Source organism: Anastrepha ludens, chromosome 6 (genome assembly GCF_028408465.1).
Source record: "Anastrepha ludens isolate Willacy chromosome 6, idAnaLude1.1, whole genome shotgun sequence".
Classification (NCBI taxonomy): domain Eukaryota; kingdom Metazoa; phylum Arthropoda; class Insecta; order Diptera; family Tephritidae; genus Anastrepha; species Anastrepha ludens.
In genome coordinates, this window is record NC_071502.1 from 36,145,518 (window position 1) to 36,173,320 (window position 27,803).

Genomic DNA, 27,803 nt, shown 5'->3' on the forward strand with positions numbered 1-27,803 from the left:
AGGGAACCACATCACGTGAATTCGATGGCTGTTGGATAGTATTGGTTTCGTTCTTAGCCCAAAGACTTCTAATGAAATGCTGTTAATAGATATCGCCATGAATTTTTACACAGCATACTCGTAAAAGAAGAGCAAGTGATAATTTCTACATACAGTCAGCGTCAAAAGAAAGTGTACACCGCATATTGATGAGTTTTTACTATTAATTAATTATTTTGAAATTTCAGTTATTTCTTTATAAAAATATACCTAGTTCATACTGCAACAAGATCCAAATAAAGCAAAGTTTCGAACTTTGTATGAAATTAAAAAAAAAAATGCGTCGAATTTTCAACAAAATTTTGAACTTTTTTCTTAGAATTTTTAGAAAAATTTGGGGTATGCAGTTTTATAGATCATTAAATTTATATCTTATAATGAAGTGCAAGTTTCAGGTCGAGTTGATTTTTGACATTTTTTTCTGCTGGCGGTGCTGAGTGTTTTCTTCTATATAAAAAAATGTGGACTTAGCATTAAATGAAGAAAATGCAAAGGACCGCAAAAATTCTCAAAAATCAGTGTAATTTTTGACCTGCTTGAAACTTGCACTTTATAAAAACTTAATGATCTATAAAATAGCTTAAAAGTTTATCCAGAGTATAGAAAATAAGAATGTACAAAACACTGATACGACCCGTCCTTACATATGACGCGAAATATGGGCGTTGAAAACAAACAAACTGATGAATAGTTGATGTGCTTCAAAAGGCGTGTCGTAAAGTATGATATATGGTCCGGTTAAAACAATAGATGGCACCTTCCGCATTCGCTACAACAATGAAATGGAGGAAATTCTTCAAAGACAAGCTGTAATACCCAACGGATTAGATGGATTAGGCACGTACTGCGCACGCCGAAAGAGCGAAATGCGAGGAAAGCTTTTATTTTAACACCGATTGAAGGAAGAAAAAGAGGGCGCCCACAAAAGAGATAGATAGATGACGACGAATCAGATCTTAAGGAAATGAACAAGTCAAATTTGTTACAGGTGACGCCATCCACATATAAGTAAAAACATACGTGTATTTTGTTTTTGCTTCTTTGAATTCCATCACGTCAAAATCATCATGCTCTCCTCTACACTTGCCATATCGGCTCCGATCAAGGAACGCCAAAACGCTTAACTTTTTTGAAGCCCAATACACTTTCATGTTTTTTTGTATTATTTCACTTTGGATATTATTTGAATCACCAACAACTATACATTCTCAATGTACACAAATGGCAAAGTAAACACACAGATGTAAATAAAACAAATACTTTTGACGTTATTCATATCTACGGCGAAAAAATCAGCTGGGCACATGCCATCACTTGTAATACATAAATCCGCCTTGGAAAGGGACGTACACAACTGGAGAGATGTTTTCATGGAGAGAATAAAGTGGAGAAAAATTGTTAATGAAGCTATGGTCCAACGCGCACTGTAAAACTAAGAAGAAGAATATAAAATAAAGGATTTAGATGTTAAACAGGAGAGATGATTAACGATTTTTTATGGCCGGAATTGGATGGTATTGATGTGGACCACGTTTATTTTCAACAAGACGGCGCTACGTGCCACACAAGCAACAAAACCATTGATATTTTACGGGAAAAGTTTCCGGACCATGTTATCTCTCGAAGAGGTGACCCGGCCACCGAGATCTTGTGATTTAACACCTTGTGACTTTTTTCTTTGGGGCCACGTGAAAGAGAAGGTCTACGCCAATAGCCCAGGGTCGATTCAAGACCTCAAAGATGGAATTCGTGAGGCTATCGAGGACATAGGGCAGCCACTTTGCAATTCCGTTATGGAAAACTTCATGAAAAGGATATTGTCCTGTAAGCTTGGTCGTGGTGGTCATTTGCCTGATGTTATTTTCCACTATTAACGGCATACCTTCGTCTCGTATCATTTATATTAAAAAATAGCATTTTTCTTTGAATATCAAAATAACACCCCTTTAGCATACTTGAAATTTTTTCAGAAATTCTGAGTAAAAAATGTTGTAAATTTTCCGACTTCTTACAAATTTGTACAAGGTATGAAACTTTGCTTTATTGTTTGTTATTTGTTGTAGTATGAACTGTGTTTTTGTAAAAGAATAATTGAAATTAAGAAGTGAATAAATTAATAGTCAAAACTTGTCATATTTAGTGTGTATTTTCTTTTGACGTTGACTGCACTTATCTAAAAAAAATTGTTTAACAAATTATGACTTTATTGAAGTAAATGAGCAACCAAATTTTTCGAATATAAGCTTACACGTGCCATTTAGGAAAAGATATTACCCACGCAAATCAGAAATTTCTATATTCATTAAATAAATAATACCAATTTGTTTATACTATCTTACGCTTTTTAAGCTTTTTAATGGAAATTTGTAATAATTTTTACACTTACATATCCACTTGCACGTATTTTTCACATTTTTCAATTGGTCACGAATATTCTGAAGAAAGATGCATATGTATATGTGCATAACTATGTACACGAATATATAATTTTTATAATCGTAAGATTCTATGTGTGAAGATATCTCCGCAGTAGTTTATATGCAATAAGTTCTAGCACTCTAATAAATGTATTTCTAATATCTAATAGTGAATTGAGACTAACGTTTTTTTCTTAACTACGTTTCATGAATAGGAAATGATGACCATCAAGCACATGACGAGTCTCCAGAAGCCGATGCCTCGAGACAAAGCAATTCTGGCAACAAATTCCACGGAACGCATAGCTGGAGTTTGCTACTGACGACGGCATTAATGGTGCTCATGTACAAGTTTAAAAGCAGCTAAAACATCTATGAAAACAATAGCGATAAATTTCCATGCATACGAGTACACACGCACACATATGTATATGTATGTATGTAAATAGGTATTTAAGCTGAGTTCAATGATGCAAACATTCAAATGTGATTAGATGTGCACTAACAACAAATGGCATTAGACTGCATACCAAATCAACAATGATAATGTACGAAAGAAGTAAAGGGTAGGGGTGTACGAGCACCTATACCAATGCAACTTGAATGAATTTTGCCTATTACTCCTTAAGCGCTCCGAACACTTGTACATGTAAATTAGCTTTAATGGAATACATAGAAAACTGTATTCACACATACATATACATAGATTATACTTAAGTCCATTTCTTAGTTTAAGTTAGGCAAGTGCGAACGAATTGTGACAGCTTAGTTTTTCAATTGTAAACTATGCATTATGTAATTGCCAGCGCAATCAATTATGGTAAATGAGCGTCGAATAAGTGTTGTAATGCTTTGAGGCACGAATTACATTTTCTCCCCCATTGTATTTTGGCATAGAAATACAGTGCTTTGCATGCAAACTAGACCCGCACGGCAGTTGATTTTATGGCTGAGAAGAAACTAGATTTTTTACAATGATATTTTTATTGAAGCAATTAAATGAATTATAAAATAAGAGCGCAGCACAGTTTTGATGCTAAATTTAAATGTTTGTGAATGCGTTTCTAAATACAAATTTGTCAAATTATACTAAGGCCTTCAGTAATTACAAATAGAGATCATAAAAAGTGCAATTTATAAATGAATGAAATGAAATTTCAACATTCCGCCAGAAGGTACATTCTACAATAAAAAAATTGATTTTAACAATTAAATGAAATTGGCACCCCCTTCAATTGGCTTGTTCACGTCTATGCTTACATGAGAGTGTAGAAATGCAGCCGTGTATAGCAAATAAAGTGTTATTTTTTTTTAGAAGCATTAGAAGATATACGGGTTTCTGCCTTAAAGCCATTGTAAAATAAATTGTAAATTATTTTTTTTATACGTAAGAAATATTTTTAAGATCTGATTTGTAATAAAATTTACCTGTATTCATATATTTTAGCAATAGTTATATATTGTATTATATAAATATGCATACATATGTATACTACATCGTGTATAGACGTATTCGAATTACGGAATTAATATTTAACTCCGCATATTGTAGTCATTTGAGAATTGTACATATGATCGTATGTATATATGTAAATAAGCTTAAATGCATCCGTCTTCACATACATCAAAGCAATGCTGTTTCATTTTTGCACTGGGGTTCCAATTAAAAAATATATTCATTGTTTTTTGGGGAAAAAGTTTGTTTTCTCGGTACATGGCTCCAGTGATTGATATCTCGTAAAGTATCAATCAAACAATTTAAGGTGCGCATTGTTAAAGAGACGTTTCACACTAAAAAAATTAGTTTGCTGTTTTTTGTTTGTTACATTCAGTTGTGAGTTGCAGGGTGTAGGCGATGGGCAGAAGTCAACGAAGGGAAAATTCCGTACATTTTACATTTTTTTCTTTGATAAAGGCGGAAATGCAAACCAGGCCGCTGAACTTGTGAATGCTATTTATGGTGCCGAGACTTTGTTGTCGTTTTCATTGGGGAAGGATTTTTGCGTGGCGCGTCTCAAACCCAGCGCACAACCAGAAATTCTGGGGTGCTTCGCTTTCTCCCATAAGCTTGCTCTTCGGGAGCTACCCAGAGCAACTTGGGCGAAGCTGGGATGCTTAGAGCTACTTGGGCCGCATGCAGAATAATCGTCCTGGCTACTCCCAAGTGAATGGCAATCAGGGACTGTCCCCACTTGCGTGAACTGCTATACACAGAACCATCCTCCATCCTATGGAGCAAAAGCTTGAACTATGACAACGTCCGATGAGGCGTCCTTTAGAGTGTTTCAGAGAAAGATTATGCAGAAGATTTTTGGACCTTTGCACATAAGCAACAGCGAGTATCGCAGGCAATGGAACGATGAGCTGTATGAGCTTTACGACGACATAGACATATGGCAGGGAATAAAGATCCAGCGGCTACGTTGGCTGGGTCACCTCATATGCCTCGGTTCTGAAAATATATAGAGGAAGGCCTCCTCTGCGTTGGAAAGCTCAGGTGAAAAAGGGCTTGACTTCACTTGATGTGCCCAACTGGCACCGATTAGCATGAGGTTTATTGTACCGATACTGTCATAGCTAATTTTTCAGCAATTTCGATTCCGTTCAGGCATTTTTGATGTTAAAGAAAATGTCGATAAAATCGCAGAAATATTCAAAGTTGATCGGCATGTTAGTAGTCGTAGTATCGCCCTGGAGCTAAATGTCGACCATAAAACAGTTTTAAACCATTTACGCAAAATAATGGATTTCATCTTCATCATCATCTTTTTATCAGCACTACAGCTCTTTGTGAGCTTTGTTGGCCTGCTGCACCTTAGACATCCAAACATCTCGGTCGTTTGCGACTTTTTCCCAACTCTTTATCCCAAGTTTGTTGAAGTCTATCTCTAGTTTGTCGGTTTTCCTTTTGCTATAGGGTTGAACGCTCTGGCTTCTACAATTTTCTTTAACGCCCTCGTACCGTCCATTTTTGTGTATAACCCAGCCATCTTAACTGCTGCGAAGCGTATGAAATTTTCGCCATTTATAAGCTAGGTCGTAGATCCACCTTATGTTATATGCCACTCGTCGTGATCTTTGATTGCTCCACATTTTTTTCTGAATATTTTTCATCCAAAGGATTGCAGTTTTGCTTTATCTGTTTGAAGTGACGTCCACGATGCAGCGCCGTAGCGTAAGACTGATGTAGTGAAGGTTTTATACAGAGCCAATTTCCATTGTTTTGCAGTCGCTTCGATTTGAAATTTCGTTGGTGACGCGTATGACCGGTTGCTGCTTAAGTTCTCTCATCGATGGTAAGGATTGTGAGTTGTCTCTGCTCAGTTGGGTAGTTATTTTTAATGCATCTCCAGTTCTTTTTACGTCACTTACTTCATCGATGGCACAGCATAGCATTAGGTTGAAGATGAAGAATTGTGGATGTTAGCGTATACCCCCGTCTTACTACTGTTTTAATTCTGAAGGATTAAGACTTATTAAATTTTATCATTACTTTTGATACAGTATCTCGCCAAAATATCATTACTATTCTGGTTAATTTATCCAGAATTTTACATTCATGAAAATTGTGGAGATAGCCATACTCATAGTATCGAAACCTTCCTTTACATTAACGTATGCAGTGCAGATCAATGTTGTGCTTAAAACATTTCTTCATGGACTGCTTGAGAGAAAAAAATTGATCTACTATTGGCGTTCCAGGCCGAATCCGCATTGATACTCTAGAAGAACTCTTTCTGATTTGCTATAAGTCGTTTGCTAACCACTGCAGCAAATTTTAGGTTGCGTATACGCAGTGTAGGCCGCGCAGACGGATATGAATTGAAAACACACTAGCACCGGTCTATCAATTTGAACTTTTAATTTACTCTAAACTGGTTGGATTGTCAAAAAATTCTAATTTTTATAAGTTTGAATCCCTTTTAATTCAAAACCATGATGTGGGGATAGTTTATGACTTCGAATTCATGTTCACTTTCGGTTTCCACTTCATTTACAGCTGAAGCTGTACTTCGGCTACGAAAACCGAAGCTGCCACAGCGAAAGCAAAGCAATGCCTAAAAAACCTAAGCGATGCAGTCGCTTTGCTGCGAAGATTATTATATCACGACAGCAATGAAAATAAATTTTATGGGCAGAAAAAACCTCTTCTGCAAAAAAAAATACCAAGGAAGTCTGTCTTTCGCAAATACCCATAAAAACAATGGCGGAAAATTCTGGAAAAGAATTTTTTTTAAGGACGAAGCTAAAATTAATATGACTAGTCCTGTTGGGAAGACTTTTGTTCGTCATGAAAAAACCAAGAGTTCAATTCCCGGTATCCAGCAATGTCCTTAAGGCACTTTGGGGGTAACTTGAAAGTTTGGGGATTATTTTCTTTGAACGGAGTTGGACCAATAGTGAGCATACAAGGCAATATAATAAGATAAGTTTGCTTGCCTTGATGTTCTCAAAAAAACGATGGATTTGCATTCCTTCTTGTAAGTCAATACAAAAATGTTTTTAATATACAAAAGTCAAAACAAGCCGCCAGTCCATGCCACAAAACAGGTTATTCCTGCATAATAACGATCCCAAGCATATAGCAAAGTGGTGAAAAATTGGCTTTCCAAAGAAAAAACTGCAGCTCTGGATTGGCCAGCACAAAGCCTCGAACTTAACCCCATTGAAAATCTGTGGAACGATCGGGCAAAAAAAATTTAATGTACCAATGAACTAAGGCAATGAGCGCGGGAAGCGTGGAACTCTGTTCATTTGAAGAGATGCCAAAAGTTAATAATATGCAGGTGTGAAGCAGTTTAGAAAAATAATGGGTGTTTACCAAAATACCAGTCAGGTAAGTAATTAAATGAACAAACTTGTGCAATTTGGATGTTTTTTATTGCAGATCAGTAAAAGTGCGCTATTCCATATCAAAATGTGATAAAATCCGAATTTTCAAACTCCTTAAAATTGTGTATGTTGAATCATTTATAACTATAAACTTGAAATAGGTTTAACTAATTTTAAAATTATTTAATGCATTCCGGATATTTATGAAATATGTTCGGAGGGACGTGGTGTTTTCTGCACCTGTTTTGTAAGTTCAATTTTCAATGGCTCATGTTGTACATGATGCAGCTGTGGCCGCAACGTTTTTTTTTTTTTGTGTTTTAATTTAGAAAACAATATTTAGTAGCATAAATATTTATAAATATGTATAATCATTTATTCGAAATCTCTTAATCAAACGTATACTACTACTAATCTACTTCCTTCAACATTTCTTCAATTTCATCAAAATCGCTACGTACTTCCTTTTTGAGTACTCTCGAAGAATTTAACTGATCGTACAAATTTTCAATATATTTCTTTTCAGAGATTGAAGCTCTCGACGATATTGTATTAGAAGTTTCCAAAAACTTTGCATTCTCATTTAAAGGACCCATATTGGAGGCCTGTGCTTCTAAATAGCTTCTCCTTTTGTCACAGGATTCAGGTCTCGTGTTGCTGGAGAAAGAACTTGTCGGCATTGCGCTGCGGGAAGAATATTTCATACTTCTTTCTGCATGATCCCCATCATCTGAAAAATTCACAATAAATGAAAAATATTAATGGGTAAATTTTGTATAAATTAATAGTATACAATATTCTTCGTCGGTAGAATTTGAGTCGCACGGTCCATATTCATCAGCTTCTGATTTAATATCAATTTGGCCATCATCATTATGGGAAAATCCACAGTAGGAATTCGAGCACTCATCCTCATAACTATACTCTGAGTCGTAATGTTCCTCTTTAATATGGTCTAATGTTTCGCAAATTTCATCTAGTTAATTAGGCAAAAATGAACAAATCATTTTATTAATTGTGAATATTATAATAAGAAAATATAAACATTTAATGTGAATGTATAAAAATTAGCCAAAATTTATGGAATTTTACCTTCTCGGATCTCATTCTTCACTACGGCCTCGCCATTCGGTGTTTTGGGTCGTTCTGCTATTCTACCAATTTTCTCGATAGCGTTGCAATCATTTTCGGCGGTTAAATCAGTAACGGAGGCGTTGCCTATATTACTTGAATTCGTACTGGCTGATGATTTATTTTCAGCCGGGTAATTTAACTTTGCTCTACGAAAACGTAGAACCAGCGAACGTCCATCAACTTGCAAATTCATTCCATGTTTGAATGCCTCTATTGCTTTGCTTGTACTTTCAAAACGAATAAAAGCGTACCGAATCGGCTTCACTTTTGATTTAAAAGCTAGATCATATCTTAGTGCTCCAGGAAAATGTCTTTTTATTGTTTCGACGGACACTGATAAAGACAAATTTCCAACGTACAAGGTGTATGGGTCAACTTGTTCTGGCTTTGTACTTGGCGGTGGTTTAGTCGGATCAAAACGCAGCTCAGCCGATAAATGGCCCATTCCAAAGGGTATTTTTGATACTTCGTTTATGACTTTTTCAGCATCGGCATCATCCTTTAGCCGAACAAAACAAAATCGCGGTGCAGAATTTTTTTGAAAATGAACCGCTTCAATTTCTCGGGAAAATCCTTTCACCATTGCGGTATCCAAGGGTGGATCTGGAAAGCGTATCACCAAATACGGGGCAGCAGTGTTTCTTTTACATAACTCTTCCTCAATATCGAGAGCCCGTAAGGCGTCCTCCCGACTCCACTTTCTTTTAGGCGCATCATTTTGTGGACGAGGCTTTGTCGGAGTATTATTGCCTGTTTGAAAACTGTTTTGTCCATTAGGCGGATACGGAGGGGGCGGCACCGAAAATGGAGAAATATTACTGTACGGCATTAGGCTGGCTTGGGATGAGCAAGGAGGACCGCTACCGACTTGAGGATATTGATAGTGTGACTGGTGAACAAATGGTGGCATTGGATATTGTACTGGTGGCTGCATCGGCCACCCGTTCCCATTATTGTTCATATAACAGTTAGGTGTTTGGTGTCCAAAATGCATTTGGTTGTGCGAAGCATTCTGCGACACTGGCGAGAAGCATTGATTTTGTTGACGGTATGGTGGTACATTATAAGCTGAATATGTCGATGGCGCACTTCTTTTCAACGGACCGTATACACTGTTTCTCTGTCTATTACGCTTCATATTCACATAAAATTTTAAGACAATAATATTTGCTTCAAAATATATATAAAATTGTATATTCTACTTCCACTAGTAAGCTAATACAACAATGTTTTTAATATACGAAAGTCAAAACAAGCCGTCGTGTGAGTAGCCAGACTTTTGAAATCAGCATTAAAGGTGTTCGCACAGCAAATACTTGTACAAGTTCGTACAACTCATCAAGAAATTTATTCAAATCTCAAATCTAAAACTTGCAAGCAGGAAACATATCAGATTTTGCCATATGCTCTCATTTTTTGTCCACAAAACAAATGGATATTTATAATTTTATTTTTTTGTTGAAATTTAAGAAGTGTTGGGTGAGATTTTACTTACAAAAAAGCCAGGTTGTACAACGTTGGGTATTGAAAAACAATGTAAACACTAAGTGCTTTGTGCATCAAAGTTGTCAGAATGACATTATTTAAAAGGAAAAGTTGCCAGCACTAAGAAATGAAATAAAAGGCTTAAAGACTTTATTATTTTTATATATAAAGAAACAAAGTCCGTGTATGAATCAACCAAGTTGTAACTTGTTCTAATGTGATCAAAGAAAGGACAGTTAAAGATTGCGTGAACGTAGGAGCTAATTTCACAGCAAAAATTATTTATAATTTTAAAACTTTAAAGCAAGTAATTTAGAAACAAGGTTTTTGCTATCGAAATTATATCGTTTAAGAAAATGAAATGTTCGAACTGAAAAGAAAAACTGATGTACATAGTAAAGATTTTTAGAATCCTAGCATCATTATATTAGTAGTGTTTTCTTTTAGCAAAACTATGACGCATTTCTCCACCCTGCTCCAGAGCTTTAAAATTTTCGTGCTCTTTTCTCAGCACATTTATACGGTTGCGTGCTCTTCCTTTAACTGTTATACTCTGACCACGCAAAAGTGCAAAATTTCTACTCGCTACAAAAAGTGAGATTGAGCGTTGTTTAACTGATTTTCGTTCCGTGTACACAAAGTTCGTCCAATTAGTTGTGCGAAAAGATTGATTGTTACAAAAAAATCGCTCTATTTCTCTATAGTACATATTTATATATATATATATATATATATTGTATATATATATTTTTCTAAAAATATAATGTATATATTTTAAGGAAGAGAAGAAGAAGAAAAGAGAGCGAGATGAAATAGCTAATTTAATTGCGCAATTGGCTGGTAATAAACAGTTGGAGGAAATCCGTAAAAGATGTTCACTGAGGTTTCAAAAATTATGACAGCAATACGGATGCGAAATTCGATATTACATTTTATAATAAGTAATAATACGTTCACATAGAAGGAGATGATCTACTTTTACGTGCTTAACTCCCAATCTGTAATTAAAAAGCGAGATTACCCATACTCTCTCTCTCTACTCTCCATACTTTTATTAATAATAATAATAATGTAATAATAATAATACGGCGGCCGCCGTAGCCGAATGGCTTGGTGCGTGATTACCATTCGGAATTCACAGAGAGGTCATTGGTTCGAATCTCGGTGGAAGCAAATTTAATAAAAACATTTTTCCATTAGCGGTCGCTCTTCGGCAGGCAATGGCAAACCTCCGAGTGTATTTCTGCCATGAAAAAGCTCCTCATAAAAATATCTGCCGTTAGGAGTCGGCTTGAAACTGTAGGTCCCTCCATTTGTGGAACAACATCAAGACGCACACCACAAATAGGAGGAGGAGCTCGGCCAACACCTAACAGAAGTGTACGCGCCAATTATTTATTTATTTTTAATAATAAAATAAAAATAGTTAACAAAACTTTTATTAGAATTAGGTTTGCACACCTGTTTTCTTTGTCGGCGTCCATTTTATTTAGTTCTTATTTTGATGTTTCTCTTTATATTCGTAAAAATAATTATAGAGCGATGTATTTAAAAGAGTGGATTATTTTATAAACTCAGAGAGAAATTTTATATGGGTAATTTCGCTTTTTAATTACGGATTGCGAGTTAAGCACGAAAAAGTAGATAATATACTTATATGTGAACGTATTTTAAGATTATAACCCTACTTGGAATAGATGATATTGTAAACAGCTGATTTTCAGTTTCCGTGTTTGTGCAAAAATATTTAATTTTATTTGTTAACTTTCAAAATGTTTATTCTATCTCAATTCAGATACACAAAATATGTTGCTATTTTAAGAAATCGTAGTTGGCAAGTATCTATTTTTTATTATATATAATATGATTGTATTAATTTTTATCTACCTAATAGTTTTATGCGGCATTCCTCGAAAAAACACTTCCAACAGAGCAAGTTAGGTTTGTCAAAATGCGATACATTAATGAAAATGGATGGAATACCGGCCGAATACAGACTTGTCTACCGTGCACCAATGGAATCATACATTGCGATTGCTAAAAACATATCTACAATTACAACAATAGTCATTTCAGCTGCTGCAGCATATACCGCAACTAACCAATACAAACTTGTGACACCAAGTTACGAATCTTTGGGTTTAGTGTCCCAAACAAGCGATATTTGGTATTTTTCAGTAGGTTTTGTTATGATAACACTCATAATAAGACTGTTTGTTGCCAAATATCCCTTGCGCATTTATCGTGCAAATGAAAAGTAAGTTGCATAAGATGAAGGCGAAGAATACTAATTTATCATTTATTATTTTAGATATATTGCTGTATATGACTCCCAGATACCTTTCCGGCCATCTAAACACACGTTTTGTAAAGGGGATGTAGCAGAAGTGAATAGTAAATTTAATCCATGGGGTGATAGTACTTACTACTTGGGCAAACGAAAATCATTATTATTGAGCCGGTATTTTAGAACACCAGCCGACTATAACGAAATGCTCGGCTATAATTAGTGTCATCTTTAAAACAAATTTCGTTCTTTTATTTGAATATCTTGCGAGAATAATACCAAAATAACACTGAAATATTTAATTAGAATAAACATAAGAACATAAGAATAAAGTAGTTCAGTATGTTTAAATTCAATTGATAAATAAATAAATAAATAGTGTGATAAGAAAAAAGGAATACAGTAGCATAGCCGTATTCCCACAATCGTTTTGCAAATCGATGCCGTCGAACTATTAATTTCTGTATTCCGAAGCTGTTATAAAAAATGTTTTGTGATACTTTGGAAACTAATCAACGCAATATATAAATATAAAAAGTTTGTTAAGCAATTAAACTCAACACTGTTCATTTAACATATATATGGATTTTGAGGTTATTTACCAGGAAAAGAAAAACGAAAATGGATATAAAATTGTGTATTTTCAAGTATATTTTCATCAAATTTTATTTTTTTTATATTGCCAGTAAGCAAAAGTAAGGCCTTGTATTTCAGTCTTCATTCCACTTTAACGGATCAGAAAGTCAATGTTATTGTTATAGTAGCAGCATAAACATTCCCGATACATGTGCGGGAAATGCTGCTGGAGTGACAGTCCTTGGCCGGATATAAATCCAGGTCCTTCCGGTAACGTAGAACCGACCGTCGAGGGAGCGTAATAAAGGTGTCGCCCCCTCTTCCGGGATAGCCTTATGTAACCGGTAATTTGGTCGAGGTGCCGGGAAGGTTAATAAAGGAATGTTTTTCGAAGAGAGACAAGATTTTGTGTGACTAGCTTTGTACTTGGGGGACGTCATATTGCTGAAAATTTCTAAAGGAAATTTAATAACCTTTTCCCTATAAAACTTAAATCGTCAATGCGTTCTCTGAACCTTCCAAATTATCCACACTGTCGACGTGGAACTGGAATATTGCGTTAATATGCCTGACAATCCATCGACATTGAATTTTCCTCTTGGCTAAGCATGACAGATGTCCATCTATCCTCTCAAAAATTTTAGGTCTCAGCAAAATCGTTTCTCTGTGTGGCGGTAAAAACCTAAGATTTGCCAGTCAATCTTGGTATTTGAGGTTGATATCGTTATTCAGAATTTGTTGCGCTCTTAGTAATGTTGCGGACTTACATGATTCAATTATAGAAGGTTAGGTAAGTAATGACAAGGGCGCTTTGACACTCCCTTATTTTAGGTCTGCATTAACGTCAGCGTTAGACGTTTAATTTCATTTGAAGTTCGCTCTCCCGCTTTAGGTTTTGCACATTTTCATTCAATTGTGCGGTATTTTCGGATTTTTTTATGCTAAATATCACGATTTACTTTTCCAGGTAATGGAGTTTTGCCATCACCGAAAATGTTAATAAAATCATATAGCCGAGCTGGGCTGGCATGTGACCGCTTATTCTATTGCCCAGAAATTGAAGATTAGTCTGAAACCATTTTCAGCGTTGAAATAAAGCTAGAAAATATCATAACGATTGAAAAAAATGTGAAGACTAGTTATGCTTAGAAAACTGTTATTTGTAGTAGGTCGAGATTAAATAAATCCAAGTCGCAACAAAAATAATACGTATAATAAATTTGAGTTATAACAGTTACAAATGAGATTTCCTCCAAACGTATAGCCGGAAAGAAGCTTTAGATTCATACAAAAACATAAGAGTACGGCCTAACATTACAAAAAGAAACTTCATTTTTTTTTTTTTAATATCATTACTTTGTTTATTTAAACTTTTTTCCAGTAACCACCGCAATGGCAATATAACCACCGTTGGCACCATGCTTTCATAGCCGCAGTTTTAGCTACGTTTTGTAAACTATTTACCAAGCCACATCTAATACAATGTCGAAGTGAACTAGCTTTTGCTCCCAAATGTAGATTACTAACACCGTCTTTCGTATCGCTAACAAAAACCACTTCCTCGTAATTTATGTCTTTCAGCCAACTTGGCTCCATTGCCGCCACAAAAATGAAAGGATAAGGCTTGTAGAGTGATACATGGTTGTTCAATAGTGTTGCAGGGTTGTTAAACTGCTTGTGTGGAATTAATACCTGTGTCGATAAAAGACTACATTCGTCTAACAAAAAATCGTCAGGCTCTGCTGTGTTTTGGACGAGGCGGGTCAAAAGCCGGAACAAAGTTGCTAGCACATCAATATTTTCTACCGATTTCGTGTACGTCGGTAGGCACTGGGCATTTAATAAGCCCCAAATTCGCGTCATTACCAAAAGTTCGCGAATACTGCTAATTGCGACGCTGTCTCTGCTTATGTCATAGCCTTGCTTTTTACTCATCTTCGCTTTAATAACTTCATTCGGAAGCTTATTTAATATATTTAATGCTAAATCAGAAACCCACTGTATTAGCTGTTGCAAGCTTTGCAATGTCAAAGGTTCAACCGTGAAGTCTTTACCATCTAAACTGAATAATACTTTGTCAATATCAGTAGATGGATCCGATAGTATCAAAGCCAAGTTATCTCCAGGTCCTTTGTCCTGACAACTAAGATCCGCAGGACGTAGAAGACTCTTAAACGTTATTGATATTGTGTGCAAGATTATTAAATTATCAAAATCTTGCTGTCTTGATTGTATTCTACACATATTGCTCTTTAAGCACAAAAAATTCGAGTAATAGAAATGTCGTGTTATTGTGGACTGTTTTGTAAAATTTTCCGTCAGTTTTTCAATAAGTATATCTAAGTTGCCCAAATTCAACATAAGAATATCGCTTGCATCGATGCCGGTTATTATGCAATATTCCAATAGCGATGTTTGCAGCGACAATGTGTTCAACTTGTAGTTTTTATCGGATAAAGGACTTGCTACTTGCATAGCATACATCTGTCCGTAGTTATCAAAGAGCACAAGTATCTGATTCATATACGTCACGTCAGCTGACACAAATTTATATTGGTTATAGCGATCATCTGCCATCGAACGATCTGATATGGCCAAAGCCACCTTTTTCAAGCCAGGTTCAACAATTTGTACTGTATTATCCTTCAGTGTGACATATATTTGTGAGATTTGTGTCAAAAGCTTAGAGCTGCAAACGTCTGCTATTCCTGCTACGAAGTGCACTTTCGCTATATTTTCCCATGTTTCGCTCTGAACAAAATCTCCTTTATTTTTCTGTAGTAATTTGTGGACCGCTTGGTGTTTTTTGCTTAAATGCCACTGCTCCAATAAACTTCCTTCTATTGTGTTGTAGCCGATATATAGAACGTCTTCTTTACTAGAAGTGATCCAACCAATGTGTGATATTTGTTTATAATTGATTGCGTTAAAAAAAATGCTAGGAAGCGCTTCACTCTTGATAAATATATTATCGTTATCCACATTTATTCCGATTTTGAAGCAATATACAATTTTTGACCTGCAACTGTAATTTACTGCAACATTAATATGCCCACTTGGACAATGAGACATGCTGCAAAGCGAAATGTAAAAGCGGGAAAGCCCAATACTTTGAGTGACAGCTTTGAGTTCGAGGACCTGAGAATTGGTTTCGTTAAATTTTTTATGTGGAATGGTAAAAGCGCCCACTAATCCGGAGGCCGTAATAATGACAGCGCCTTCAATTGGTGCATTCCCAAAAAGTTCTACTGTCGGTCGATGTTCTAAACGTTCAAATTTGTCCACATATGTCGGCAAATCCTTCTTTTGAGAGTGGAAATACATACTCTTTCCATTGTGGAAAAACTTTGCCGATATAATGTCCTCGCCGGGAAAGTTTACTTTGTGCAGCAGAAACCAAGAATTCAATTCTTTTTCTGTGGTCCACACTTCGACCAGTCCACTATTGTAGCCAGCTAATAATAATTCTCCATTTCCACTCCATTCCAAAACTCTTAAAACGTTCTTGGAATTCGTTACACTATACAATTGCCAAGGAGATATAAGATCACAAACAAATATCTGGATCCCGGCTTCCAATTCCTGCGATACGCTGAATGCAACAATATTTCTCGTCGAAATACTGCATATGATGCTTTTATTTGTTGTTGGAGTGGAGTCTCCTTGAACTTTATAAATAATAGTCATTATTCCTTCGTTCCAAGGAGAGAGAAACTATACTCGTATGCTGCTGATATGACTTAAATAAAACAATTAGGGATGCTACGACACTACTAACATAATTCTAGTATCGATACTTTGCTATCGATAATTGGTATATCGGTACTCAGTTCCTATGTAGCGATACTATACCCATAAACGAATTTTAAAAGATCATTACACTTTGGCGACCGCCATTTGTATACAAAAATTAGCAGACGGATGTGACGAAATTCGCCCACAACGAGTTTGTATACATATCGATTTTCTTGTGCGATCTATTGGGAGTGAAATTCTATTGGATATTTTATGTTAAAAGTGTTTAATTGTTGTTAACAAAAGAATTGCGAGGTTGCCAAATGCAATAAATCTGAATATGGCTGGGAATCAGGCGGTTATTGTAGAAATATTTTCGGATGTTTCCTTAGGAACTTAAGAACTTAAAATGATAATACAAACAAAAATATTGTTGAAATTAATTCTTTTGTATTATAATTTGGTAGAAAATTGCATGGCACTTATTTTTTGAATATGATATCCGGATTATGTCCAACTCAGTTACATGTCTACGAGTTACATGGTCCATTCGGTCAGTCCAATTTTTGACTGTTTTTAATAAATCTGCCCATATGGCGTTCCTTGTTGAAATCTCTCTTATTAATTACGGATTGGGAGTTAAGCACGAAAAAATAGATCGCCTACTTAGGTATATGTGAACGTATTATAAGTCATTATTACGTTTAACAGAAGTGTAGTCGCCATATTTTTATATAAATGTTTTGAAGTTGCACACAACCTTTATATTTTTGCATCAAAAGGGTAAAATATCGATACCAATATAAACATTAGTGTTCATCTTCTGATACATCCTTTGATTCTGATAGCGATACTTTTTTGGTATTGCAGCATCCCTAAAAACAATGTTTAGTAAATAATAGGATGCTTACATGCAGCGATTTTACCATCAACTTATGGTTTATGACAACAATTGTTTACAGGTATCGATTTTTGATTCGAATTTTAATTGCATGCAACTATTGAATGGAATAAACGACCTTTCAACAAAGTTAGTCACTAACTAATTTCTATGAAAATTTCTAAATATGTATTCCGTGTCCCAACAGCAAAATGCCTTCAGAAACTTTATTATAATTTGGCATATTATGTTACAATTTCTTCTAAACTTCCCTTCAGTTCTTAAAGTATTCACTTACTACTACACATAGATTTTATAATTTTGTTTACTTTACGGTTGTCGTAACGTTGTTAAGAAATCGAGAGGGTGATAGATATTTATGTATATTCTAAGATATTCAGAATTATGAAAGTAGTCGATTTAGCCATATCTGTCCGTCAGTGCGCCCGATAGGTCGAGATAAAATTTATATGGAACTTTTTACGCGTATTTTCTTTTGTCGCAGGTAAGTATATAATGAAAATGGACAAAAAATGTCAATGACCACACCCACCTCTTACAAAACGATTATTTTCAAAAAATGAAAAAACCTGATATAGGTTATAAACGATGAAAAATTACTTAAACCTACTGACACTTACGTAAACTTAGTTTCTCAACAATTTTAGATCCGAAATAAATATTATTGAGATCGAACAAAAAGCATGCATACTCTTAAATCTTTAGACTAAAATGTATATCCGTGAATTTAATATTACAAGCCACTCTTCTCTTTATTTGATTCCAAATTAAATTTTATTTCAATTTGCGTGAGTATATAAATTTCGGTATTTCAAAATATTTCAATGAAGCATAAACAAAAACGCTTTTATCAATATCTAAATAAATCTCTCTTTAATTGGAAAAGAAAACAACAATTAATCTACCACTTTTAATTGAATACAAAAATGTTTTAATGAAAATTAAATGCGTTTGTAAAACAACACTCGCAAACATACCCGATTCGTAATTTAAAATTTTTAGACGAATACCTCTGTTATGTGTTTTTACATCGAAACACAATTTAAAAAAAATCATATGTACTTAGCTAAAAGTAGAATTTAAGTTCGACTTAAGTTTCGTTTGTAAAACTGACGCTAAGTGTGAACGCCCCTTTGGCCTTCATATTCTCATTAGAATAATTTTTGTACATCAGCTGATTTTAATTGTGTTTGGTTGGTGTTTTAATTGATATTAACAAGAAAAAATAAAGCAGTATGCCACGAAAAAGTAAGAAGCCTGAAATCTTCGAGCATTTGACAATCAATGCAGTTGAGAGAATATCAATAAATGAAAGTGACTTATCAAGTAATATGCGGTATTGAATTTATTTATTTTTATTGGCTTCTCGTCCTTTCTTGTTTGTTTCTGAATCTTCACTAAAATTGAGTTATTCCAAGGTGGATTTAATAAGGTGACAGCATTCACCCAGCTGAATTTTTCGCCGTAGGTATGGCTTACGTCAAAATGATATGCTTTGTTCGTATGTATTGGTATGTTTACATTCGTATGTTTACATTTGCTTGCTGATTTTGACATGATGCTTGCACCAAACGCAAGAACAAATACATGTAGGGTTTTACTTATATGTGTTTGCTGTCACCTGTAATAAATTCGCCTTGAGTTATTCTATACTACAAAAGTTAGTCAAGAAGTATAGAATGGAACTCAATTCGCCTTAAGAGTTAGTAAGCTGCAACAACAATAAAAACAATAACAACAAGATTGCGCCTTCCTTATTTAAATTGGTGTCAGTGCTGCGGACAAAGAATCAAAACAGAGAGGAGTTATTTGTTTCTGGAGAAGAAAATATAGTAAAAAGAAATGGAATCTGCCAAATGTAAGAAATTATACACATAATTTCTTTTCATGGCGTCATAGGCAAAACAAAATTTCATTTGGAGGTATTATTATTATTATTTTGTTTAATTTAAAAATCACACATCTTAAAATAGCAATGTTGAACAAGCCATTCCCTGAATATTCACAATAAAATCTCTCATTTTTGTTTGCTTATTCGGAGCACTGACGTCATCGGTTGTCAAAAAAAGTATCGAATATTGTATAAATTATGTGTGTTTTCTTTTTTTGCATTTTGTTGGCTGGAGCGTCAATATCATCTGTTTTGCTTACATTTAGATTAAAATGAGTAGATTTTATGGAAATTAATCAACTGCTTTTGACATTCAAACCATCAAACTATGTACATGAAAATTTTATTTTTGTATGGAATCGGCTTGTGTCATATGATGCAGTCGACAGAATCGAACAACATATTCCGAGATGTGTGGGCCTTATTATCGCTTACTACTTATCGCTTTCAAAAAAGTTGTAACGTTAGTGGTTAGCTTTAAATAGTGCCTTATCGACTTAATCGCACACATTTTGCATTTACACCACGGACGTCGCTGTTCGTTTATATTTTAAAGGTGCTGGTTATTTTCTGCGGAGAGTTATTCGAAATTTCACCAAGTGATCGTAATAACCAGATTTTCTAAACCGGTATTAATTAGTGGAATATGGCTGACTTACCTGCAGTACTGCAAAAGCTATTCAGGTGAATAAAAAAATATGCATATAAATACAGACTTTAACATTTTCACTTTTTATCTCTAATATTCATATCTGTATAACGAGGTAAGTGTTTACTTATTCTTGCACATACATATATACCATATATGTCTACATTGTGTGTTTTGATAGTCTGACGAAAGCCGTCCCAAAGAGAAAAATTAACAAAAAGCAATAACGTTTAAGGGGAGTATTTAGCTAATTGCCCATCGTTTTTGGGGTGGCTTGAGGAGGTGGAGTGTTTGTAAAACATTTCATGTAGGTGGAGTGTTTGTAAAACATTTCACACTTTGTATTATTGCACTACGATGGTAACGTTTTTGATGGAGATGTCATAATCCCAGCAAAAGTCAAATAGATCGCATGGCGACCAAAATCATTGAGTGGAGCATTCCCATGACAGTCGGTTCTACTTTGTCGGAATGACCCGGATTTACTTCCGGCCAAAGACTTGTCAATCTGGTACCATTCCCTGTACATGTATGAAATGTTTATGCTGCTACAACAACAACAGCAGTGGAACTAACTATTTTTTGTCATGATTTTCTTCTATGGGGTGTTTTTCCAAGAGCTTGAGAGCGTTAAATGATAATACATCAGAAATATTGCTGGAATGAATTTTTTAATAAGAAAAGATCTATTCGTTGTGAGCAACAACTAATTTTAATATATGTGTGCATGTTTTCACATTTACAACAACCCAACGCCTGACGTGAATTTGAAAGCCTTTAAACGTTGTGCCATAAAAAGATAAACTAATTCAATTTGTATATTCTTAGTGGCATACAAATGAGCTTGGTATTTTCTGATAGTAGCATTTTGTTAGATGCGATGTAAATTTGTTTATTTTGTTTGAAATATAAAGATTTAGTAAAAAATGTACGAATAAAAGTATCAAATCTGGGTTTTTTTCAAGGATTCTCTAAGCGCTTGAGAAAAACTATAAAATTTATTTTTGATCACCTTAACCCACATTTTTTTAAATTTATTCTTGAATTAAATCCAAAATATTGAAATCTCTAAAAATTCCAATGTGGCAAAGCTGTGATTAATGTTTACATCTTGGAAAATGTCAAAAATCTACTTTATAATAAAAAATATTAAGAATAAAACAACCTTTTTTGTATCATAGTTTTTATCAATAGCCACAAAATCGTTCATCCGTAAGAAGGTCGCATTGACCTATCGGATGGAGAAAAACTAATAAAAAATTAAACAAAAAAAAAAAGTAATATATGTAAAGAAACTGAAATGAATTAAAAAAATTCGCCAATATAAGAAAAGTTTCATGTTAAAATGAATTTAAACTCTAAGTCATGCCTAAAGAAATCCTAATTGAAAAATAATAATAAAATAAAATGTAATAAATGAAAATTAAATGCACGTAAAGAAATGTCAAACCAGCGATTTGAAGTAAAAAAATTTAACTAAATTCATAATATATCTTTAGAAATAAAAATTAGGAGCTACCGGACAAGCACAGTTCCATGTCGAAATACACTTTTAAGTCGGACTATATAAACTCAAACAGTGATCTTACAGACGGTGGAATACCCTATTTGTTTTCAGGATTGATGATTAGTTTTTAGAAACCTTTATTTTGACTTGTTACATAATTTTCAAAAATCGTCAAATGGATTTTAAAAATTACCAAGTGCATTTCGTAGTTAAATGTATTTGAATTTATTTCTGAAACGCTCTCTGATATCTGATAGTCAATTCTATAATACAACTGACGCTCTCTGTAATTTATTTATTTGAAGTCTAAAAATAAAATAACGTTTTCTGAAAACTAATAATTTATTCTGAAATCCGATAGACGTTTTTTTGATTTTAATGCGGAAAACATGTTGTTTAGCAACTCCCTACAGCTAAATTCGTAATTAAAAACCGCTCCTTTGAATTCATTTAAGATAGAAAGCCTGAACAGCCATATTTTTTGCAACCGCAATAGAGATAAGTTTTGGTATCACATTAAAAAGTAGCTGTTACCTTACGCGCCTATGTACATATAAATTTATTGCATGTATCACGAATGTTATTCGTTGTATTTTCTCATCATATTTTCCACAGATACTATACATACCACATTCCATTAAGTTCTTTATCAATATTTCCTAGATGTACATATGTATGTGCTGTTTTATTGCTTGAAATATGGTGGCTCTGATAATACTTATTATTGTTTTACTTGCAGCTATATTGACTCCAACAAGGAGCAATATATTACAGCTCTGAAGGCAGCTGTTGCTATACAATCGGTTTCTGCATGGCCTGATAAGCGTGATGAAATTCAAACCATGGTGCGGTCAGTTGCTGATAAGCTACGCAGCCTAGGCGCTGAAGTGGAATTGGCTGATATCGGAAGTCAGCGGTTACCAAATGGTAAAGAGATTCCACTTCCGAATGTGATTCTGGGAGTTCTGGGAAAGGTTTGGAGCAAAATTTTTATTGTCGATAATGGAGCATATAATTTTATTTATATCAATAGGACGAAAAAAAGAAAACAGTTGTAGTTTATGGGCACTTGGATGTGCAACCTGCTTTGAAAGAAGATGGTTGGAATACTGAGCCTTTTGATTTGACTGAAATCGATGGAAAGTTGTTTGGCCGAGGTGCCAGTGATGATAAAGGTCCTGTTTTGTGTTGGATTCATGCAATCGAAGCATTTCAAAAACTTGGTATTGAAGTTCCGGTTAACTTGAAGTTTGTTTTTGAAGGCATGGAAGAAAGTGGAAGTGAGGGTCTTGATGACCTTTTGATGGCTCGTAAGAATGATTTTTTGGCAGATGCCGACTATGTTTGCATCTCTGATAATTATTGGCTCGGGAAAAAACGCCCATGCTTGACCTATGGCCTTCGTGGTTTGGTTTACTATACGATTGAGGTGGAGTGTGCCATCAAAGACCTGCATAGTGGTGTTTTTGGTGGTACGGTGCACGAAGCAATGCCGGATCTCTGTTACCTACTTAATCAACTAGTAGACAAGGATACAAACATTTTAATTCCAGGGATTGATAGAGATGTAAGTGTTAAAGATTTATTTAATATTATCAAACAAAATTTCACATAAAATACGGATAATATGGACATGATCATTTATATTGTTTTGCATGCTTTAGAACCGTTTCCTCAACACAAAAGCAAATATATTCTAATAGCAATTAAATTGGTGGCATCTTCTTCATCAAATACTTTTTTTACTCGCTAATTCACAACAGTAAACAATTTTCCAGCAATGTGCAACTTCCTTACCAAAATGGAACACCACTTTTTTCACAATTTTTCCTTTCTTGAAAGTTTTTAGACACCCGGAAGCTAAATTTATATACAATTAGCACTTACACCCTTTGTCGGCCAAACGAGTTGTTTCTTATATTTGTGGTGTGCGTCTTGCTGTTTTCCCACAAATGGAGGGTCCTACAGTTTTAAGCCGACTCCGAACTCCGAACGGCAAATGGTTATTATGAGGAGCTTTTTCATAGCAGCAACACAATCGGAGATTTGTTGAGAGACGAACGCTATTAGAAAACATTTTCTACCATTTGGCGTTTCATACCCAATTTCTAACCTGAGTACTATTAAATGGTACTATCCAACAACGTCGCATGCTTGCATTTTAGACTGATTTCTTTGCTGCAGTAAATACAGTGAAACTGTTATTGAATTCAATAGTTTACGGTACATGTGAGGCAAGAAGATATAGCTTTTTGTTGGATGTAAGACACGCGCAAATTTATGGAGAAACTTTTTTTTGTTTTAAATATCCCAATAAAAAGAAAAATTTTTAAGGACAAATAATTTTTTGGATCAGTAAATTAAATCCCATAGATATATTTCATTCTCATTTCAATGAATTTTCATTTCTCAATAAATTTAGTGATTTTAATACCCATAATACGAAAATGTTTGAGTTTGGTGTTAGTTTCATTTTTTTAATTTAAAGCTACCAACTTACCTACCTAACTTACAATTAAAAGAAAAATTTGTATAATTAAAAGCAAATTGACTAAAGTAGGCTACTCTTGCATTTAAAGCTGATGTTGAGAAGATTTCAGTGCTAAGGAATACTTATTGATTCATTTTTTGCACCTTTTGAGGTTCTGCAAGAATATTGGATATTCTTTGGTCAAACTCTTTACATTTAAAACGGTTCTTTTTTTTTTTTTTTAATTTTAAACTGAATACGAATGTAAATTATCCCTTATTTTATTTTATCTAAAATCCTCTTCTTTATTTTATATTCCAGGTTGCACCTTTGTTGCACAACGAAAATAAAATTTACCACGACATCGATTATGAAGTTGATGAATATAAGTATGCGATTAAATTGCAATCTAATGTTGCCTATTTATTATTGAAAATTCGTAATGCTTATTTTCAGAAAAGACATAGGAGCCCAGCAACTTCCGCATAATGAGGACAAAACCAAGTTGTTGATGCACAGATGGCGTTACCCAAGCCTTTCCATTCATGGAATCGAAGGGGCTTTTTACGAACACGGTGCAAAAACTGTCATACCTGCTAAAGTTATCGGCAAATTTTCTATACGTTTAGTACCTAATCAAGACCCAGACCACATCACAGAATGTGTGATTAAGTACTTAAATGCGAAATGGCAAGAACGTGGCTCTCCGAACAAAATGAAGGTATATATTCAACCGTTTAATGGGTTTAATGGGCGTTAAAATGTTTAACTCCTTTAAAGGTCAATCTCGTAAGTAGTGGCAAACCTTGGACTGAAGATCCAAACCATCCCCACTACGAGGCTGCGAAAACTGCCATCAAACACGTGTTTAAAACAGAACCTGACATGACTCGGGAAGGTGGTTCCATACCTGTGACATTGACACTGCAGGAGGCCACCGGCAAGAATGTAATATTGGTCCCAGTGGGAGCTTGCGATGATGGAGCACACTCGCAAAATGAAAAAATTGATATATTTAACTATATCGAAGGAGTAAGTAATCTGCTGGAACCGTCACTCAACATGACTTAACAACTGTATCTTTACAGACTAAACTTCTCGGAGCTTACTTACATGAAGTTGGAAAATTGAATTGAATTCAATGTAAAATTTAAACCAATGAAGAAACTACATCACAGAGTTAACAATACTCCAGTATATATATCAGCATTAACACTTTAATAACAATTTACTTTTTTTAGCAGACAATAAAAATATACTGAATAAAAGTCATTTTAAATCAATCAGTCCATGTGTCGCCATACTTATTTTTATGATTTTTGGTTGAAGTTGATGGTGGATTGAATTCGGAACTAAAAGGTGTTTTCGAAGGTTCCTTTTCTCGAATAACCACCGGTGCATTTGGTGGTAAAGGGCGAGAAAATGGATTTTGCTGTTTTTTCTCGAATTCCTCACGGTTTTTCTTTCGTAACTCTTCATAACTCATGCCGTGTTTTGCTTGATCAATTGGTACTTCAGTTTCGTAGAATGTAGTTGGATCTGGAAATACATGGACAGGAAACTTGATTTATATAACGAATTCTTATCATAATTCACTGAAAAAAACAAAACTCACTATCCAACGAAGGTCGATAAATGTCATCAAGTCCTGCAATTGAAGGCCGGCTTTCCACATCTAAGTTAAGGGCGTTGCTACGGGCGAATTCATTTGCTTGATCTTCATTTACATTTGCTCCCGTTGAATTAAATGGACTCAAGGCTAGTCCAAGTCCCATACCTTGATCGGGACTCAATCTACTCATTACGCCACCATTTTCTCTGCGCTGTTTCAATAATTCTCCGAGCCTTGAATTAGGTAATCGCATTAGTTTTTCTGCGCACTTTTGTTGATAACTAAATTTTCCAACAAAATAGCCAATTATTACACCCACCATTACTTTAGGCACAGCGCCGTACTTAAAGTTGGGCTGAAATATTAAAAAAAAAACGGGAGTTATTTGAAAATGTGGGAACTACTTATTAAATGTTTCTTACAAAAGCTGCAATTAAACAAAATGTTATACCTGAACATACAAGATATTTTGTATCTCGCGAAAAGAAAATTATTTTTCAATTTCACTTGCCAACGCTTGGCGAAAAGAAGAGGTGTTATATGTCTTATGCTTTCGAAATTAGCAAAAATTCATTCATCAACGGGTAGTGCCTCACTCTACCATATTACCGTTTAAATTCTACTATTCGCGGCAGGAATCAGAATGTTGATACTGCCATAGCAAAATCGTCCCCAGTGTTTCTTTCGAAATTATTCGTCTTAAATGGAGATATGGAAACTAATTAAGCTTGTAAGCTTCCATTTTCGACACAATTGGTGGACTTAATTTCGTTATTCACTTGCTTGAGTTATATATTTTATAGTCCGTAATGAATTAAACTGATAGGCGCAATTTTTATCTAGAAGGTTTTGTAACCACAGATAAATGACAAATAAGAGATAAATAAATTAAATAAATGATATGGTGATTTAATAGACATGCACACTCGCTGATTACTTAGATGGATAACCTAGTCGGTGCCTCAATTCAATCCTAGTTTTGTATAATAAAGTTGATTGTACTATAGATATGCCGTTAATCCTCGAAACGTTTATAATCTGGTAATAGACATTAAAGGCTAAATATTTACTAGACATGTACTTAAAAAGAACTCCGATGTTTAAGACCGGGCTGGAGACTTTTGGTCGGCTGTTGGCCGGCAACTGTAGTGCGCAAATCTATGAAGCAACAATTAATTACATAATAATTATTACATGTTAACATATCAACTCCATTCAAAATAAAGTAGCAACTATCGTAGTGTCAATACGAATTCCAATATTAGCCCTTGCACATATCCCGGTGCGGAGTTAAGCGCAATAAATGTTACCGGTGAAAAATACAAGCCGGCACACACCCATTTATTTTAGCTCAAACTCCTAAGCAAAATTTAATAAAACTAACTTTTTTATTTTAAGTATTATACTTACTTGTAAAAATCCATTTTTTACTGCCAGGTAAGCGCCAACACCCAAAGCAGTTCCGAGTGGCAAGGATCGTTGGAAGAAAGATTCACTATTGCATTCCCTCAAAGCCTTCAACTCTTCTGCAGTAAATTGGTAGTTAGCCTGAGACGGATTTAAATAGAATTAGTGGTAACGTTAAAATATATAAGAGTTTCAACGCTAAGTAGTATATACCAACGGATGTTGTTGTGCCGATTGCTCCATTGGGTCGGAATAAATAGCTTTTTATCACACAAGAACTGGTCTCCTTTAGAATCTTACTAGTTTTTATTAACAATAATCTTCGATCATTGGTTAATTGTGAATGATTCATTTCTTATTTCGGCAGTGCGGTATTCACCATGTAAGGCACATGTTTTTAAGGTCAGGGAGAGAGAGAGAGAACTTCGACTGCAACATTTATTGTGCCCAAGAGAATATTTTGATAGGTTTACATATACATTAAATAGATTATCGTCATATTCGAGCTTATGTCAATAGAAAAGTATTTTGACCATGGTGATACAATTTAAATTTCTGCTGTGTAACTTTTCGTTCAGTCCATGTACTCGAAAATTTCTACCAAGTGTTACAAACTATTACTAATGTTGACCACAATCGGGACGGGAGTTCAAGAAGATGGTAAGGGACTCCCAAAGAATGCCGTTTACGGCCTGTCTATATGTGGGGGGTCATGTTAATACGGGAATTGGCGGGAAGGATGTGGAGGTATTTGAAACATTTCCCCATGTGTTACTGCGCCGGTAAGTTCGAGGAGACATGGATGTTCCAATTGAGGTACCTAAAGTGTTGGGTTGGGTCCTACGAATAGTCACTCCGTT

At 34.7% G+C, this 27,803-nt stretch overlaps 6 protein-coding genes across 14 annotated transcripts in view; 3 read left to right on the top strand and 3 right to left on the bottom strand.

The window, feature by feature from the left end:
* Positions 1-4,085, top strand: part of LOC128868315 (matrix metalloproteinase-14) — an 89,561-nt gene extending 85,476 nt beyond the window's left edge. For 6 of the 8 annotated variants that reach the window (XM_054110256.1, XM_054110262.1, XM_054110257.1 and 3 more), the window contains exon 7: positions 2,672-4,085. In XM_054110256.1, the coding sequence (XP_053966231.1) occupies positions 2,672-2,823 (152 nt within the window). In that variant the 3' untranslated portion in view covers positions 2,824-4,085. The remainder of the gene's footprint in view (positions 1-2,671) is intronic. The other 2 variants (XR_008455093.1, XR_008455094.1) reach the window with 1 other exon arrangement.
* Positions 4,086-7,315: 3,230 nt separating this feature from the next.
* Positions 7,316-9,666, bottom strand: LOC128867726 (uncharacterized). The gene is made up of 3 exons (XM_054109179.1): positions 8,382-9,666; positions 8,083-8,265; positions 7,316-8,019 (listed from the first exon to the last, which is right to left on the bottom strand). The coding sequence occupies exons 1-3, from the start codon at positions 9,559-9,561 to the stop codon at positions 7,700-7,702; spliced, it is 1,683 nt and encodes a 560-aa protein (XP_053965154.1). The 5' UTR covers positions 9,562-9,666; the 3' UTR covers positions 7,316-7,699.
* A 1,935-nt stretch (positions 9,667-11,601) lies between these two features.
* Positions 11,602-12,750, top strand: LOC128866291 (uncharacterized). Its single transcript, XM_054106895.1, has 3 exons — positions 11,602-11,742; positions 11,803-12,165; positions 12,220-12,750. The coding sequence occupies exons 1-3, from the start codon at positions 11,681-11,683 to the stop codon at positions 12,416-12,418; spliced, it is 624 nt and encodes a 207-aa protein (XP_053962870.1). The 5' UTR covers positions 11,602-11,680; the 3' UTR covers positions 12,419-12,750.
* A 1,361-nt stretch (positions 12,751-14,111) lies between these two features.
* Positions 14,112-16,520, bottom strand: LOC128865714 (mediator of RNA polymerase II transcription subunit 16). The gene has a single exon (XM_054105996.1). It carries the CDS (start codon positions 16,456-16,458, stop codon positions 14,137-14,139), a length of 2,322 nt encoding a protein of 773 aa, XP_053961971.1. The 5' UTR covers positions 16,459-16,520; the 3' UTR covers positions 14,112-14,136.
* A 3,271-nt stretch (positions 16,521-19,791) lies between these two features.
* Positions 19,792-25,207, top strand: LOC128865715 (cytosolic non-specific dipeptidase). Of its 2 annotated transcripts, none has more exons than XM_054105997.1 (7): positions 19,792-19,982; positions 22,194-22,428; positions 22,488-23,021; positions 24,246-24,313; positions 24,381-24,645; positions 24,705-24,956; positions 25,013-25,207. In XM_054105997.1, the coding sequence occupies exons 1-7, from the start codon at positions 19,945-19,947 to the stop codon at positions 25,058-25,060; spliced, it is 1,440 nt and encodes a 479-aa protein (XP_053961972.1). In that variant the 5' UTR covers positions 19,792-19,944; the 3' UTR covers positions 25,061-25,207. The 2 variants fall into 2 exon arrangements, with proteins under 2 accessions (XP_053961972.1, XP_053961973.1); XM_054105998.1 differs by lacking the exon at positions 19,792-19,982 and adding an exon at positions 19,998-20,062.
* LOC128865716 (OCIA domain-containing protein 1) lies at positions 25,124-27,270 on the bottom strand. Its single transcript, XM_054105999.1, has 4 exons — positions 27,157-27,270; positions 26,947-27,084; positions 25,540-25,891; positions 25,124-25,463 (listed from the first exon to the last, which is right to left on the bottom strand). The coding sequence occupies exons 1-4, from the start codon at positions 27,184-27,186 to the stop codon at positions 25,204-25,206; spliced, it is 780 nt and encodes a 259-aa protein (XP_053961974.1). The 5' UTR covers positions 27,187-27,270; the 3' UTR covers positions 25,124-25,203.
* Between the last annotated feature and the right edge of the window lie 533 nt (positions 27,271-27,803).